Source organism: Lonchura striata, chromosome 26 (genome assembly GCF_046129695.1).
Source record: "Lonchura striata isolate bLonStr1 chromosome 26, bLonStr1.mat, whole genome shotgun sequence".
NCBI lineage: Eukaryota > Metazoa > Chordata > Aves > Passeriformes > Estrildidae > Lonchura > Lonchura striata.
The window spans coordinates 3,995,106-4,011,051 of record NC_134628.1 but is presented as its reverse complement, the minus strand read 5'-3'; the positions used below and the strand labels follow the sequence as shown (position 1 = coordinate 4,011,051).

Below are 15,946 nucleotides of genomic sequence, written 5' to 3'. Positions count from 1 at the left end.
TGTTCCTAGCTGGGCCGTTCCAGGAAACGTGGAAAAGCTACAGGAATTCAGGCTGTCAAAGCATTCCCATCTTGTGTTCTCCCAAAGTATGAGGAGCAGCTCCTGCTGTCCCGAGGGAGTGGCTGGAGCAGGACCCAGCAGGGATTTTGGAATTGGAGCTGCACAGACAGCAAGGCTGTGGCACTGAATCCCAGACATCGCTCAACCCTGAGTTCCTGAGGTTTGGTCCAAGAGGTCTTTACATCATGTTTGGAAGACACTAGGATGAGCAAACCTCGAGGCTTGAGCTCCTCAGGTTTCCATGAGGCTGAGCAACCGCAGTGGCAAAGCCCCAGGATGTGCCCTGCAAACGGAACTGACACCTAAGCGGGGCTGCAGGAGGTGCCGGGCATTTCAGACAATCCTGTCCTGGTTTCAGCCACAGCTCCCACACTCTGGCCTTCTCCAAAAGCTTTTCCTGTCCTTCCTGCAGTATTTATAGTGCAGCACAGCTGTCTAAGGAGACAAACCCTCGCCTCACATAAAGATGAAGCAGCCAACAGCTCTTGTATTTATTCATTGCATCTCTCTGATATAGAATCCCCTCTCTCCATGCAGGTACAGTCCATCAACACCAAATTTTCTCTGTAATTTCCCAAACATTATAAAAACAGGCCCATTCTGAACCCTGCCCCTGGGGATTGCAATTTCAGCTTCCCTTCAGGTTTAGGATTCTGGGAGATGTCACCCATATGTATTTCTTTAACTTGCTAACTTTTAATGCATCAGAAATAGATATATTGTGGTAATGAGTTCCACAGGTGACACATTCTGTACAAGTTTTAATTAAAAGTTAAATAGTTTAAGACATTTGTATACAGGCAACAGTATTGGTTGCTCACTCTGTACATTGCATTTATTGGACAGCAATAATGAAAAACAGAACATTTGGCACGAGAATGCCAATTTTTTTTATTATTATTATTATTTTTGGACACATGAACACAAAATATCCCTGCAGGCTAAAAAAAAAAAAAATACAATTCAATTGTACACGACCAGCATCTTATCTCGACACGGGGCTGTGAGCCCCAGGACAGTTTAGAAAGTACCTCGTATTGCTAGAGACATACATCCAGTCCAAAGTTAATAAAATACCATTTGAAACATTACAAGTCTAACAATATAGAAACCAAAAAATTACATCAGAAGTCAAACTGAACAAATGCAAACATTTTACATTGAAGTTGCAGCCTCTAGACATAGAAATATGAAAATGTCAATAGCAAGGTCTAAGAAAATCTGTAAGTGATATTTAGTGCAAGATCTTTCCTCCAGTGCACAGGGAAAGAGCCTTGCAGTGGATCAGGATTGGGATGGAGCCAATGCCCTCTGGCCCTGCCTTCTGAAAATGAAAGCAGAGTCACTCCCTCGCTATTGAGCAAGAAAACTCCTACAGCACATCCACAAAGGGGTCGGGGCTGTCAGATGCCAGCTCTGAGCCAGGGCCCTGCCCCATCCGAAGGGCCAAGCGAGGCTGGACACGGCACAGCCCGTGCACCCACCTCTGCAGTGCCCTTCGGATGGAGCTCCGGGCACCCGGGGAACTCACAGCAATACAAGAGCCAGACTGCTGGAGACAGGCTAACTAGGGATTGCCAGAGCTTCTTCAGAACTCAGCAGGGACAAAGCAAGCAGAACCAGGTGGAAAACAGGATTTCTGCCCCCTCCCCCCACCCTTTTTTAAAATATTTTTTAATATATATCAACCACCCCCTTCCCCAACTCTTTGAACTTTGCTACATTTAAAATCTTTCACACCACAGAGCTAAACAGTGGCCAACAGGCTTTATTTATAAAAAAAACCCCAAAAAACAAAAATCAAAACACCCTAAAACTACAGCTACAGAATGCACATCTTCCCATTGATTGACACATGCAGAACGAGTCACTCAGGCCCACAGGGCTCACTCAGGTCCTCAAGTCATCCAGACTTGGGCTCAGACCTACCTAGGGCAGCACTGCTGCAACTTGGATCCTGAACTTCAGTGCTTTCCCCCCAAAACTCCAGCCCTGTGCCCGGGGTGGGCTCACACCAGCCCCGCTCGGGTGCTGGCCCAGGGCTCACCAGGGGCTGATGCTCCACCTGGTCTGAGGTCAAATATCCAGTCACAGGCAAACCAAGGAGAGGCTCTCCCTTCCCTCAGTCTCAACCAGGAGTGCTTGGCACTGGACAACTAATTGGTGATAAAGTTCATTTTTTATGCACCCTTGTTAAACCAGCCCCATTCCTAGTGCACAAACTCAAATCAGGGATCTTGGATCCTACCACCTCCAACAGGTGCTCAGGTGCTTTTCAAGGTGCCAAGGTTCTCCGTGTGTGTTGGGTCAGTCAGAGTTCACTCTAAAAAGGGTTTTTGTGTCTTCTCCCTGAACGAGTACTGAGAAAAGCAGCGGTCAGTCTCCCACCCACATGTCCTGATTTTATTACACAAGTGAGGTATTCTTTAAAAAAAAAGTTAAAAAATGTAAAAGAATCTTTTTGTTTTTTTCAATCTAAACCTGTCTTGGCACATGCCAGGAGCAGGATTCACTTCAGTCCCATTTTTAACAGAAATGAAAAGAGGTTAAACTTAATTTATGAGACATAGTACTGGTAAGGAGGTTATAAAACTGTTTGAAGATGTTCAGTGTACTCTGGTACAACTGAAAACAACAGCATTTAGAAATGTAAACTTTCATTTATTTACAAGCTTAAAGACTGAAGGAAACAGCATTTCCTATTGCTGAAATTTGGAGGGGGCTGGTTCCTAAGCTTTGGGACAGCAGACAACTTAGCAGCAAACCCCACACAAGTATCAGAGACCACAGTGCAATCCTTGGGCTTCTTAAACTCCTCCTCAGTTTAGGAATAAGCTTTAATCTGCACTAACTCAGGTATACAATAAGGAATCTAGTCTTAAATTACTACGTTCATGGATTACAGGAATATACCAGGGAAACCAGGTCCCTGTTCTGGATTACAGGTTGCAGCTGAAAAAAGCCAAGCAGATTAAAAACCCTAATTTCTAGGCTAGGACAGAATCAGCATTTGAGACTCACACGGGTTCAACATGCCGTAAATGCAGTTGTGTGGGCAACCCAAATTCCCAGGAAAAAAACAGTTCAAAATGCTGGTACAAGTCCTCAGGTTGCCTGCCACACAATACATTTCAACTGCACACGTTGGCCTTTCCTACACGGAACACCCAGTTTCCAAGCTTATAAAAAATGTTCTAGACAGGACACCAACAGTGAATATAAAACAGTTAAAAATAATCCTTAAAAAAAGCATGGAAATGTGTCTTTTCTAATTTGTTTCAGAAACTGCCAAATTGTGTGTTCAGAAAACGACACGAGAATGTTGGTTAAACTCATGCACAATCCTCAGCTAGAAAATTACACTGTTTGGGGGGCTTAAAAAACAAAGATTTATTGCCAAAGTTAAACCTTCTATGAGAAAAAAGTTTTAAAATCACTTAGATTTATCAAACCACACAGCAGCATAAAGTGGGCACTTTTGTAAAAGTTTGCAAAATACCTAAAAGCTAAATTTTTTTTTTTTTGTTTTATCATTTTTAGAGGGGGGAAATGATGGTTCAGTACTTGTTACGATACCATGGCAGTATTATTTATAACCATTATCATTAAAATCTACTGACAGGCATCACTATTGGTTATATTACACATTCACAGAACAAGAACCACCTATTAACTCGCAGTATAGTGCAATTGCTTTGCAGCCCAAGTCTGCAGAGATTAAAAAGATAATTAGTAAAACTGACAAAAAACTGCAATACCTGTGAAAGTTATGTTTGTTAAAAGGCATTTACAGTAGTGAAGTCTAAAATCTCCATAAAAAAATTTATGGCCCCACACGACAGAAGGATTACAGCGAGCTGGATAAAACATTTTGCCATCACATCATACTCACGAAGCAGGGCACGGAGACAGAGCAGCAGTCACCGTCAGCTCATGGGATGAGGAGAACTGAAAAAAACCACAGCTAGCAAAAGATTTGATAGAAACCTTTCGTGCCAACTCCTTGAAAAATTTCAGGATGATCGGCCTTTGCGCTTTGAGGTAAAAATTCAGTCCAATGCATCAGAAAAGACAAGTCTATGGATTTCTAGTACAGAAAACAATGAAACAAATGGCTCAATTGTGTTGGTGCATCAGACGTTGCAGTGAAGAACAGATTCAGTGCGACTGTCCGGAGCTGCTGGTAGTGGGCAGTCCGAAATCCCCCGGCCCTGGGTAGAGCAGGAGATTTCCAAACACTTCAGGACTGCATGGGTAGTTGTTTTGCCTCATCTTCCCAGGTGCTCTCAAGCGAAATACATGGTGTGCTGGGTGTCGTGGTGGATCTGCACAGCCTTGGCCAGCGCCTGCGGATCGCGGCCGTTGCTCTGCCCCGACACGTGGCTGCCCTCAGCGCTGTGAGCAGACACACACCCATGAGCAACTTGGGACAAGCAGCAGAGCTCAGCTTCACTACCTGCTTACCAGGATGATGATGCCATTCCTTACCTGTCGTGATCCTTGTCCACAAGATGGTACCTGGCCCGAAAGGCCACCAGCCTGGCGTAGTAGGCGGGCGCGGGGATGGAGACAGAGCGGGTGCAGCGCACGTACGTGTGGCACAGCTGGTACGTCAGCAGCTGCAGCTCGTCTGCTGTGAAACAGTTGTCATCCCACAACACCTGGTAGTGGGAGGGCCGGCTGGTTCCCTGCAGAGAACAGGTGAGCAGTCAGCTGGAGAGCAACAGCAAGGACAGAGATGGTAGCTGCAGGCTGCACCTTCCAGCAGGCACTGAGAAGTCAGTGCCAAGCAGGCACCGACAAACTCTGAGTCTGCCAAGCGACAAACAGAAATTACTTTTCCCATGGGGACAACTACAAAGATTTAGTTGCACAGCCTGAGCACAGCAGAGCTGACATTACCTGAATTCCTGCATGGCTACAGAGGTAAAAGTCAAATTCAGAAGGATGTGTGATGGTGCTGTCCACAGTAGTGCCTGCTGGTACGTTGCCACTTTTACCCACCTAGTGAGAAAGGTTTATTATTAGTCCATGGGCTTTTTTGGAAGTGACCCGAAAATGCTTTCAAAGATAGGCTCTATTGAAAGCTGCTGGAGAATTTACTGCTCAGAAAGGTGAAAAAATATTAAGGTCGTTTACACAGGAGGAATGAAAATGTTCTCTGTGAATTCATTTTTAGAAACTTTGCCAAATCCAGCTGGTGTGTCATCAGAGGAAAATAAAACCCTTGCCAGTACCATTAAAACTGCAGAGTGGGATAAAGCCTACACAAGTAATTCAGGATCTGAAAATGCAGGTTCCTGAGATAAATTTATTTCATACCCTTGTTTGCTCTCACACCCTGGAGATCTGGGTTTTTAAGCAAATCTCAGATCAAGCACTTCCCTAAAGAAGGTTCCTCAGCTGACCTGTGGATTTGTGCCACAGGCACATCTTAGATGCACACGGAGACAGAACAGGGAACAGAGTGAACAGCCAGGTTAGCTCATCATCAGGAATCCTGGGCTATAAAAACCCAGGATACATCTCCAGGTACACAAATACTGGGATACTGAGCACACCTATTCCAAAAGGGGGAACAAGCTGTTCTAGCTGATGTAGAGCAATAAAAAAAGGAGGAACTGGTTATTTTGGTAGAGAAAGCCTGTCACCACCCAGTACTGCTGCTGCTTTACAGCTTTAGTGGGCAAGACAGATCCCACCCCACTGAATCAAACAATCCCACTTTCCTGTGCCATCACCTCCCCCTCACGGAGTCAGTACTTGCCCTTTCAGTTTTGTCAGCACAGAACAGCCTGGTGTGATGCCTTTTCTGCACAACAATGTAGGTTATTCCAGGTCTATAATCTTCTTCCAAACTAATGCAGGCCTTCCGGATGGCGATCAGCTCTGGCCAAGCAACCTACAAGCAGACAATAATTTAATTATTATGCGATGAATTCAGTAAGTATTTGATTATTTTGTCACCTGTGTACCGCATGGTAAGGACACTACCAGACTGGTAAATTGTGCTTGCCCAGGACAATTGTGCTTGTCCAGGACAATTTAAGGAAACTTAATTTTTGGAATAAAAAATATAATCCACACATAAATAAATACATTTTTTCAATGGTCAATCTGTTATAATCCACATAACTGTATACCAATCCCTTTCTCATGAGCAACAAAAAATTATCAGGCAACACCTGTTTCATCTGTCCTTCCGACACTCCCCCTCTGTAGTAAATGATCCTCGTGGGCTTGAAACGAGTGGATTTGTAGAACTGGATCAACAGCTCCCGCACCATGTTGGTCAGGTCCTGGATCACCTCCTGGCTGTAGAGCAGCTCCTGGGAGGTCTCCTGGCGCGAGGTCTGCACGCGCACCGTGGCGCAGTAGCGGCTGGGGTGCCCGTCCATGCTGCCCACCACAGCCGCGATGGACGGCTTCTTCCCGTCCCCGGCGGGAGGGTGAGTGACATCTGCTCCCAAAAAGATCACTGGCTGCTGGAACACCGAGGGCCTGTTTGATAACATCAAGGTTTATTAGTTAGAATAACAGAATTACGGAAGGGTTAGGGTTGGAAAAGACCTTAAAGCCCAGCCACTTCCACCCACCCCACCCTAACCTCAGTTGCTCCAAGCCCTGTCCAACCTGGCTTTGAACACTTCCAGGGATGGTGCAGCCACAGCTTCTCTAGGCACCTTGTGTCAGGGCCTCACCACCCTCACAGGGAACAATTCCTTCCTAATCTCTAATCTAGACATACTCTCTTTTAGTTTGAAGCCATTACTACAGTCCCTCTCTGGCCTCCTTGTTGACCCTTTCGGACACTGGAAGGTGCTGTGAGGTTTTCACACAACCTTCTCTTCTCCAGGCTAAATAACCCCAACTTCCTCACCCTGACTTGAGAGGAGAGATGGCCTGTTATCAACTCATAATAATAAATAACAGCAAAAAGAAAGAGGGCCAGGAACAAAACACCATTACAGCTGAAGAAGGTGCATCCAAACACTGAACGGAAATAAAACCTGTGAGAGTCTTTAAGGGCAAAATTCTCTGCCTCCAGCACTTACAGTCCAGAAAGAAAAGAGAGTGACAAGGACAGGATCAAAGGCAGACCAAGTTACAAGCATTGATTCCCAATCACTCCTCCTCACTCCTCTTTCAATTTGAATGCAAATACAGGATGCTTTTGGAGGTGGCAAGAGGAAAAGGTACACTAAGTGAAACTGAGTGAAACAGCAGGAAAGAGACAGGAAAAAACTTTGGTGAGTTTGATGGCTCTGACTTCCCTTGGCTCAGGTCTTATGCAGGATATGCAGACATATCCTCCACTGTCCACTCTAGACTGTGGAAATTTCTAAAGCACGTTTTATTTTGGAAAGTATAATTTTAGCAAACACAACAAAATAACACCATTTTCCTTGACAATGCAGACATTATGAAGAGCTTTTAATTGAATCTCACCTTTGATGAGGTACCAGCACATTGTTGATTCCTCCGAGCTTGGCATTGATCTTCAGACACAGGTTGGACAGCGTTTGTGGAGAGGTTTTGACCACGTTCTTTACTTGAACACACTGTGTGGCCATGCCTAGAAGAGTATCTCCAACCCGCTTGACTTCAGCTGGGACAGAAAATAAGGCAGTGGTTCCTGCTTGCTCTTATTTTTTTCAAATGTTACTGTAATTCAGATCCTTGAAACTTCACTGACAAAGGTTCAGTTTGCTCTTTGGTAATATACAACTTCTCCAACCAGGCCTGACAAACCAGCTCCAATCTTTTTTAAAGAGAACCCACTGCCTCCTCTGCCTCCTTCCTGCCACCCACTCGCAGTACAACTCCTGATCACTTTACAGCCCCTTCTCCATACCGTACACAGGCGTCTTCCCAGGCAGAATCACGACGATGAGCTGCAGGCCAACATAAGTCAGCTTTAAGTGTTTGAACATGGGCTCCACACTGTCTGCACCCTGGGCGTACTTGCAGAAGCAGGGCTGGCCCTGGATCGGCATGCCGGCGTCCTTGGAGATCTTGCGCAGCTGGTCTGTGAAACTCCTGAAATAGAAGTGGGTTTGTGCTGGCCTTCTCACTATGGTTCACTCATCAGTTTTATCAACCAGATCTACACTGTTTCTGCTATTTCACAGCACTACAGTAACTATTTTTTGGCAATTCTATTCCCATCAGAAATTCACTAATATAATTCTAATCCTCTCTGAGGAAGGTCATCAGTTTTACAAGTTTTAGTTTTACAAGCCATACAGAAACAGACATTTGAGATAAACATCCTCAGGCAGACTCCCAAACTAATACTGATGCTCTGGAATTTTTCACCTATTCACCTAATTTATCTGAGCATTATTGCAACCACGATTTTTAACAATCAGTGGTCCACAGAATCTCTTTAGGATTCTGTAGAGTAATTTGAAGGGCAGGGGAAAATCAATTTATACCACACATCACCTTTCAGAAACATGAGAAAAATACACCTTGAAATGGAATCCTGAATAAATAGGAAAATACTTACTTCAGCAAGTCTTCCCTGCATTGTTTTTGAGGAGCAAAACAGGCAACAGCCCAAACTTTAATCTCAATGCCAGCATAGAACTGTTTCCCTCTCATGTCCCACACACCTTGGTTTGGTGTGGCCACAGTCTTGTTCTAGGTAAAAATCAAAGGCAAATTAGAAATCAAATGCTGCTGCATTTTGACTGTAGCCCACCAGAGTAAGCCTCATGAGAAGATACCCAAAATACCTCACAAATTTCAGTAACCTTAGGATAAGGAGTTTTACAAGACATGGAAACTCACCCTGCCTCCATACTGCAGCATTGGGGCTGGCAGAACTCTGCCTGTCAGCTCTGTCATTTCATTATGAACAACAATTCCAAACTCCTTCAGATACGGATCAGGCCCACCAACCATACTGTTACTCTTCACCTGGGGACAAGAAAAGTACTGATGGCACTACACTAAAGCTTCAAGTGACTCTGTCCTCTTTGTCATCAACAGCCTTTCTGTTTAGAAGTATTTGCTTTAACCAAGACAGATTTTTTAACTTCTCTCTTGGTCATGCTCCTAAACATCACCTGCTCCAATGCTCTGGAAAAGCCATGAGAAGTGACAAACACAGACTGTGCAGCTGGAAAAATACTCACTAGTCTGCTGATCTCCTCCTGCCTGTCTGGAGCAGACCTGGCTGTTGCTTTTATCATGGTCGAGGTCTGATTGTCTGTCAGCTTCTTGATGCACCTCTGGCCTGCCACGATGTTACACACCTGCACAGGAGCAGGGAGAGGTGCTGTGACACCATTGAACAGAGGACACCCCACAGTGCAGGACTTGGATCCTTACCTCCAGTGGCAGGTATGTGTGCTTCTGCTCCTGTCCCACTTGGAGACAAGGCAGGTGAGGGTATTTCAGCTGCAGACTGTATTTCTGCTTAAAATACTGAGCTACTGTGCACTCCATGGCTTGCCCATTCTCCAGCTGCAGAGGGAACCTAGAAATGACATTTGTTCTGGTTAGACTTTGTCAGACATTTTAAAAGGAAAAAATGGTACAAAAAACCTATTCCAGACTACTTTTAGCAAATCTCTATTTTCCTTAGTTATGGGATCTCTTCTATGAAAAGATTTTAGACAATATACCAAATTTCTCATATTTTAGCTATTTTAAAAATAGGAGCTTTTTATGATAACTGTATTTAAAAGCCAGGATATAGCTCAGTTTTCCTGGGTGGAAGGAAATAAAAAAGTAGTCAAAACTCACACTGTTCCTCTACTGCACTAAGATTAAGCATTCCTGTAAAGCCACACAGCTGCTTCACCTCCACAATCAACTATTCCTGCATAAACAATATACCAAATATATTCCAGATATATTTAATAGGTTGGAGATTTTAAGAACTGTCAGGCAGTGCTTGATACATACGTCTGGTGGCTGGCTGGTCGCCGGGTAACATTGCAAACTCGGTATTTTCTCTTCATCTGGCCACAGTGGGTCACCTCTACTTTTAGACCTGAAAATACAACACAAAACAAATTCAGGGATCGCCTTTGAAGAGGATGAAGGAAAAAAGGGAACAGCCCAGCTCTCCATGTGCCTTGCATATTTTCATTACAACATATTATGAGTAGGTTTCAATATTTTCTTGCAGCAGCTTTAGGACAAGCTTTTACCTCTGATTTCTTTGGTAAACTTGACACGCTGGGAGTCTGTCAGAGGTTTGCTTTGTTCACTGATGTTCTGGATGTCCAAGACCTCGCACATGAACTCAATGATAGGCTGGGCACGATAGAAAGCAGTCGCTGACACTGAGATAAAAAGACAGGGCAATTAACTGGGAAGCATAAAGAACTCTGTTAGATGAGTGAGACAGAATCTCCTACACACCATCGATGTTGAGCATCATGTTCCACATGGCAGGACGGACCGACTGGTGGAAGCCAAACCAGACCTCCCTGCCCCCTCCCAGGGGGTGGTAATAACCTTCAGGAGGGGAGAAAAAGGAGCGACCCACAGGGGTGTACCTGGAAAAAAAAGGAAAATAAATACTCCGATCATTTTTTTCTGATATACTTTTTAAACTATAGTGTGTAAAACACATTTCTACACATGTTATAACTGTCAGAGCTGATTTATGGCAAGCACACAAAGCCTTGTCTGATAGGGCAGCTGGAAAGGGTACAGCAAATTCCTGTCAGAAACATGACCAGCAGACACAAGTCTAGTTCAGATCACATTTCCCTATTCTAGTGCAAATTTGTAAGGCAGGTGTTGAATTACATGGCTGTATCCCTCATCCCTTCTACCACAGGAGTGTAATGGGCAGCAGAGCAGCATCATGGAATAACAAAAACAAAGGTTAAGATGGATAGAAGACATATCCAGTCGGGAAGGCCCCACAAGTACCCACCTCATGGAGGGAAGGTGCCGGGTGATTACATCCAGTGCCTGTACAGAATCTTCAGGAACTTCATTCAAGTGCCCTGCCAGAGCTTCCAGCAGCATCTGAAGGCTGACAACTGACACCCACTGAATGGAAACCTTAAATGTCTGGTCCTTCCCCTCTCCTGGAAGTGTAACCTCCATATCCACCTACCACAGGCACAAGAAAATTAAGCACAAGCTTTTGTTATGGATTGCAGACAGACACAACACTCAGCAACGGTACAATATCCTCCTAGGTGTCCTTTGAATCTGTTATTTTTGATTATTAGTTTGTGTAATGATCTTAAAATATTACAATTGGTTCCCTCAGGACTTTGAAAGTTTGTCATTTATTCATTTGAGAAATTGCACTGAAGTATCTTTAAATGTAAATTTTAAGCAGTGATTAGTATGGTGACATCAAAGCTCTGGAGAACAGTGAGTCATTTTAAGTCAGCCAATTATTAGCAAGATGTTTTGTGAACCAAATGGCAAGGCAAGAAAACCTTTTGGTCATAAAGCAGACTCGCTGAGAAACACAAATCTCAGAGTTCTGGCGCAGCACTTGGGATGATTCTCACACCTCACAGCCCAGAGAGTAACTGTGAACTCATTCTGGACATCCTCCAAAGCACAACAATGACCAGACCCCTTGGGAGGATCAGTAGTTGGGGAGAAGTTTTGTTTAGAGCTGGGGTGCACATGCAAGGCAGGAACAGCTGATCTGGTTGTTCCAGGAGCACAAGGATGTATCTCCACAGCACAAACAAACCCAACCAGAGTCATCATCAGCTACAATGACTTTATCATTCAGCAACAGAACAAGGGTCAGGGAAAAGGAAGTTCCCACCAGGGTGAAAGAAAAATAGTCTCCTTGCAGCTATAAGAGCAAAATGTAGTTCTCATGTCTTGTGATATTCTGCAGCTGAAGAACTGGGAATTAGAAATCCAAAGACACAAACTTCAGTAAAACGCCAGCAAGCTCCTAGAGTCCCTGACTGGTCCTGATTGTAATTTCCAAGACTTCACCAATAGGTGTGACAGTATTTTGGGTTTATGTCAACAAAAGAACACTTTTCCAATGACACTGTAACAGTTTTCCTGTGGAAGAGTTAAAGCAACACTTACTCTGTCCCTGCCAATGGGTAAGGGGTGTGCTGTGTACATGTTCCGCTTCCCATCGTACCCAGGCTGCCGATCCCCAAATATCTGCATCTTGAAGTGCCTCACCATCGTATCCACCACCTCCCTAGGCAGTGATTCATTGAGTTAAGTGGAAGAACAGAAAATTCAGTACTGGGCTTACACAATTTAAAATTATTTTTTCACTTTTTCTTAAAGGAGCAAGATATAGAAAACAGTAATGCACGAAAGCACCCCGAGGTCACACCAGAAGCTGTGAATGTCACCTCCAGGTTAAGACACCCAAGTGGCACACACAGGTGTCTGTACAGGTATCTGTGCTGTCAGCAGAGCTACAGCCAAAACAAGCAGAGGAACCTGGAGAGATGTTCTCACATAGGAGCAGGCAACTCATACGACTTGGGGTGAATGGGAGCACTCCATGGATTGATCCAAATCTGAACTCCAAAATCTACAAACTGAAATGCCTCCCCTCAGCTGCTACAAGTTTGTGTAACAGACTGAGGAACAATTACCAGGGACATTGACTTGTAGGCTGTAAAATAAAACCAGCTGGAGGTCAATGCTCAGTACATTTCCCAGAGCCTTCCAGATTACAGGCCAGTTGCAAGAATATTACAGTTCACTGAAAAGCAACAGTACAAACACAGAAAGGCCTTTAGCAGATGGAGAACTCCTAGGATGCACAGATTCCTTACATCAGGTAAGTACACTTAATTTAAATCAATAAACCTTTATTAAGTAACTCCTACCTGTTGACTCTTCGGGGGCGTTTCTCTGGTTTGATATCTACATCATAGTGATAAACATCAATCTTGGGGATCTGAACCTGGAAGTGGTTGGCCAGGAGCCGGATGGGTTTCCCAACAGTGCCCAGGCCTGGGCGACGGGGAGGCTGGAAAAGGCTGGTTGGGGGCCCTAGGAAAGTCAAATAAATACGTGTGAGATGTGATGGCTCACCCCATGCACCTCTCTGGTGTGCTATGGGTGACCTTTTGACTGGGCAGGAAAAAATCTTAAGCTTTTTGAGGCTGAAAACAGAGGTGTTCAAAGAGGCTCGACCTTCCAGCTGCTCAGAACTTCAAGGTAAAAAATGTGTTCCTTAAAGTATGTACAGGTAGGTGCAACAAACCATTCTTAAAATTGTAGTGGCATTTATTCATGACTGTGGTTAAGAACTTCACAGAGTCCTGAGAGGGAATGAAACCATACCAATATTATGTATTTTCACGTAATGCAAAAATAAATACATCCCTACCTCTATTTCTAAAACAAACCAACAGCCACAGAAGCCACATTTTGTCACTGTTTTCACTACAAGCTTAAAGTTCAGACATCAACGATCCAATTTAAAATTCCAATGTAAAGACAATAGTGAGGAAAGGTTTAGGCTTTCCTCTAAGTAGAAGGATAAGAGAGAAAGCATTAGACAGGTATGGACTCCTACAGACATGGAAGAGAGATTTTATTGGGACAAAAGAAGAGCTTCAGGAACAGATCTAAGGAGGAAATTATTAGAGGCCTGGAAGCATTACTCACACGCAAGCTGGTCACTAGGGAAGCCTTTAGTTACCCTCCTCAAAGTGTTAAGATCTGAGATACCATGTTAACGAGATTAAACTGACTATTTTTTAAATCGATCAGAGCCTCAGCTGACACCGCACATAAAGCAAATGACATTGGTATATTTTCATGGGTTTGTCTATATCTGAGCAAGGCTCAGTGTGATCAAAGTGTCTTCCCTCTGCTGTAGAGTAGCAAAGGAGAGGGCAAGCACTCACTAGAATGCAATAATAAACCTATCATAAAACTTAGGGCAAATTTAGCATTATAACCTGATAGCATCCATGTATGACAAAATCTCAGAGTTTGTACCAGGAGAAAGGAGAGCTACATGACTCCTATTTGGGTACACTTCAGGCTGCAGTAATAAACTTTAACACAACCATAAACTAAACCCAGGACCAAGTCCCAGGAGATTCCATACTGGATTTAAAAGCCAGCCATTGGCTACTGCATAATCGAAAAAAATTACCAACCTAAGGACTCCAGCCCTGGAATATTTTTAAGCAGATGGAACACAGAGCAGCTGAAGCCCACTGCAGTGTCAGCTCTGCCAAGTTGCAGTGGCAGGGGGTTACTGGGGACAGATATCCCACAGGACACATGCCTGGCTCCACACCCACCTGACGGATCACGCTCCGTCACGGTCAGACCAGTTGTAGGGTACAGTTAGTGTTTAAAAAAGTTACAGTTTATTGTTTAAAAAAACTACAGCTGTCTTGACAAGCATGAATCATTGAGGGCAATCAAAGTTTGCTGTGCTTATTTGGATACGAGAGATGATCCATTAATCCCATGCTAATTAGTCTGAAGGAAGTGCAGGCACTGACCTCCTGCAAGAGATTAAATGACAACTATATTTACCCATTTTCCTCCCTTGCTATTGACATGTTGTTCAGACAAGCACAGCAATGCTGCCCTCTGTTCTGATCAAAGGAAATAAAACTTACATCTCCTCCTTCCTAAAGTTATTTCTTAAAGGATTCTAGAGAATCAGCTACAAATTGTTTTCCCATTTGAAGCCAGGCTGCCCTGGTGTCACAGGATTTTTATCTTATCAGCCTGACTAGTGTTGTATGTGCTGTTATATTTTAATTTCTCTCACCCTACAACCATTATGTACTAAGCACCTCAACTGAATTGCTTCAGACAGGAAGCAGTTTTCAAAACTGAAAGAGAATCTGCTTCTCCAGCTGGAACTCAGGGAGGCCACGATACATCACACACATACAGCAGGCTCTGAGTCAGCCCTCACTACCTCAAACTCTGGATTCTTCTGGAATTGCACCTTTGTGTCAATAAACGTTTTCTATCACACCAAAATTAGTATCACTTCGCTTATACCAATGGGAACGTGATGGGTCAGGTGTACAGGCCACTGAGGGCTAGAAATACATCCTGCAGGCATTTGACGGGAGAATAATCATGGAATAGGACACAAGCAGGAAAGCACCACATGCAAAAACCCACCAATATTTAAGCGAAGTTTGTTAAAGAAATAAACAGCTGGATTTTCAGACAGCATCACCTTAAACTCTCCGAAATAGCTCAATGTCAAATACAAAACTTGTCACTGCACAGGTTGCAGGGCGCGCATCGCTGTGACACTACAGCCCTGCCCGGCCCCGTCCCCTCGCTGTGGCTGTCCCGCTCCCAGCCCGTCCCGTTCTCCCCGCCGAGGGCGAGGCGCATCCCCGGTGTCCCCGGCAGCAGTGAGGCCGTGAGGGCCCCCGCACCCACCGCGCAAAGTTTCGCGCCCCGCTGCGGCTCCTCCGCGCCGGGCGGGCTGGGAGCGGGCCCCGCCGCTGCCGGGGAGCCCCGCCGGAGCCGGGGAGCCCCGCCGGGCCCGCGGCCTCCTTCCCCCGCCGTCACGGCCCGGCAGGCCGCGGCCCCCGCGCCCCCCCGCGCCTCTCACCGGGTCCCAGCGCCTCCATGGCGGCGGTGGCGGCCTCGCTGCTCTCGCCGCCGGCCCCGCCGCCCGCCCCGGGCCCCGCCGCCGGCCCCGCCGCCGCCGCGTAGCGCTTGATCTCGGGAATATTGGCGGCGGGGTGGGGGTCCGGCGCGGACACGGGGGCGGCGGGGCGGGAGGCGGCGGCGGCCGAGGAGGAGGATGAGGAGGAGGCAGCGGGGGCGCGGCGGGGAGCGCTCCCCGCGTTCCGCTTCCCCGAGCGGCGGCGCGAACAATCCCCGCGCTGCGCCCCCGCCGAGCCCGCGCGCGCCCCCGCCGCCGCCAGCACGCGCCCGAGCGCGCTCCCGGGCCGGG

The 15,946-nt window shown here is 45.6% G+C and overlaps 1 protein-coding gene across 2 annotated transcripts; it reads right to left on the bottom strand.

Annotated features, from left to right (window-relative positions):
- Positions 1-808: 808 nt before the first annotated feature.
- On the bottom strand, positions 809-15,674 carry LOC110484233 (argonaute RISC component 4). Of its 2 annotated transcripts, XM_021554752.3 has the most exons (18): positions 15,599-15,674; positions 12,873-13,038; positions 12,106-12,226; positions 10,964-11,145; positions 10,441-10,577; positions 10,227-10,361; positions 9,979-10,066; positions 9,400-9,547; positions 9,204-9,323; positions 8,857-8,985; positions 8,573-8,706; positions 7,916-8,100; positions 7,510-7,669; positions 6,246-6,561; positions 5,828-5,962; positions 4,963-5,064; positions 4,549-4,748; positions 809-4,455 (listed from the first exon to the last, which is right to left on the bottom strand). In XM_021554752.3, the coding sequence occupies exons 1-18, from the start codon at positions 15,615-15,617 to the stop codon at positions 4,347-4,349; spliced, it is 2,586 nt and encodes an 861-aa protein (XP_021410427.1). In that variant the 5' UTR covers positions 15,618-15,674; the 3' UTR covers positions 809-4,346. The 2 variants fall into 2 exon arrangements, with proteins under 2 accessions (XP_021410427.1, XP_021410429.1); XM_021554754.3 differs by lacking the exons at positions 12,106-12,226; positions 15,599-15,674 and having other exon boundaries at positions 12,873-12,956.
- Positions 15,675-15,946: the final 272 nt, after the last annotated feature.